The following is a 2,252-nucleotide window of genomic DNA, read 5'->3' on the forward strand; positions in this document are numbered from 1 at the left end:
CATAGAAGTACTGGGTGGGGAGGAGCATGTCAGCTAAAGTTGATAGATGTATTGGACTGTATGTGGCGCACATGAGCAAACTATGTCAAACTCTTTAGAAATGTGTCTTTATTTTTTTGATAATACTGTTTAAACTACAGACAAAATCAGAGAACGTACCCACACCCTCACAAGCACACACAGACAGGTGAGTTGAGATTTACAAGTACCGATTATTTTAACTGTGTTCATTCTACTGTAGTTTCCTGTTTTGTAATCTACAGTACCTATGTTTACCTCACTTTGGTAATTTAGCAAGTTTATACTGACTTTTATCACAACTTTATTCAAGCTGATGGCACAAAACTATCGAGAGCTGACTCATTCCAGGAAATGATTTACAGTTTCAATTTCTCTGTCTAGATATGACTTCCTCCAGCAGTCTCCTGTCTGAAGAGCAGTTCCTGTGCTCTATCTGCCTGGATGTGTTCACTGAGCCAGTATCCACTTCATGTGGACACAACTTCTGCATTGCCTGTGTCACAAAGTACTGGGATAGCAATGACCTGTGTCAATGTCCACTGTGTAAGGAGACATTCTACACACGACCAGAGCTTCGTGTCAACACAACGTTCAGAGAGGTTGTAGATCATTTTAAAAGGATGACAGACGAAGGTAAAGATGATTGCCCTGCCAATCCCGGAAAAGTGACCTGTGATGTCTGCACTGGGACGAAGCTCAAGGCCCTGAAGTCCTGCCTGGTGTGTCTGGCCTCTTACTGTGAGACTCACCTGGAGCCTCATCAGATAGCCCCACCCTTAAAAAGACACAAACTGATCGACCCCGTGGAGAACCTGGAAGACAGGATCTGTAAGAAGCATGACAGAGTCCTGGAGCTGTTCTGTAGGACTGACCAGACGTGTGTGTGTCAGTTCTGCACTGAGGCAGACCACAAGACTCATGACACTGTCCCTATAGATGAAGAGTGTGGAGAGAGGAAGGCTCAGCTGGGGAAAACTGAGGCAGAGTTGCAGCAGATGATCCAAGAGCGACTGCAGAAGCTAAAGGAGATCAAACACTCAGTAGAGCTCAGGAAGAGAGATGCAAAGAGAGAGATAGCAGACAGCATGCAGGTATTCACTGCTCTGGTTCGATCCATTGAGAAAAGCCAGGTTGAGGTCATTGAGGTGATTGAGAAGAAGCAGAAAGCAGCAGAGAGGAAGGCTGAAGGGCTCATTAAAGAGCTGGAGCATGAAATCACTGAGCTGAAGAGGAGAAGCACTGAGCTGGAGCAGCTCTCTCACACCGAGGACCACCTCCAACTTCTCCAGAGCTTCACTTCTCTAGTGTGCACCCCTCCATCCACCAAGGACTGGTCTGAGATCAGTGTTCACAGTGATCTGTGTGTAGGGACTGTGAGGACAGCTGTGTCTCAGCTGGAGGAAATGCTGAATAAAGAGATGGAGAAGCTGTTGCCTGAAGTCAAACTGAAGCGGATTCAGCAGTATGCAGTGGATGTGACTCTGGACCCTGACACAGCACATCCCGATCTCATCCTGTCTGAGGATGGGAAACAAGTGAGATGTGGAGAAACACTACGGAATCTACCTGACAATCCAAAAAGGTTTGATCGTTTTGCCATTGTCCTTGGAAAGGATTGCTTCTCCTCAGGGAGATTTTACTATGAGGTGACGGTTAAGGGGAAGACTAAGTGGACTTTAGGAGTGGCCAGAGAGTCCATAGACAGGAAGAGGAATATCTCACTGAGCCCTGAGGATGGACTCTGGACTGTGTTGCTAAGGGATGGAAATGTGTACAAAGCCGGTACCTACCCCCCTTTCCTCCTGTCCCTGAAAGAGAAGCCCCAGAAGGTGGGGGTGTTTGTGGACTATGTGGAGGGTCAGGTCTCTTTTTATGATGTGGAGGCCAGGTCTTATATCTACTCTTTCACTGGCTGCACCTTTACTGAGAAACTATATCCATTATTCAGCCCCTGCAATAATGCTGTTGGTAAAAACCTAGCCCCTCTCATCATCTCTCCTGTCAACCATACAGACTGATTAAACAATGGAGTTTTCCAAAACAAGTCATTTCCAATTTATATCTACAAATCATTACATGTATAAATATATTGACAAATATATTTAGTCAGGTTGACATGTCATATGATTAGAATGTCCATGGAAGTCCTCTGAAATTGCATTATCAAATGAAAATGGAAACTGTGTACATCTTAATATAAATAATAAATAATAGCATTTGCTGAAAATTAA

The 2,252-nt window shown here is 44.7% G+C and overlaps 1 protein-coding gene across 1 annotated transcript; it reads left to right on the top strand.

Annotated features, from left to right (window-relative positions):
• On the top strand, window positions 1–2,252 carry LOC106602751 (zinc finger protein RFP). The gene is made up of 2 exons (XM_014195590.2): window positions 1–187; window positions 403–2,252. Exon 2 carries the CDS (start codon window positions 405–407, stop codon window positions 2,037–2,039), a length of 1,635 nt encoding a protein of 544 aa, XP_014051065.1. The 5' UTR covers window positions 1–187; window positions 403–404; the 3' UTR covers window positions 2,040–2,252.

The sequence above is a fragment of the Salmo salar genome, chromosome ssa04 (genome assembly GCF_905237065.1).
Source record: "Salmo salar chromosome ssa04, Ssal_v3.1, whole genome shotgun sequence".
NCBI lineage: Eukaryota > Metazoa > Chordata > Actinopteri > Salmoniformes > Salmonidae > Salmo > Salmo salar.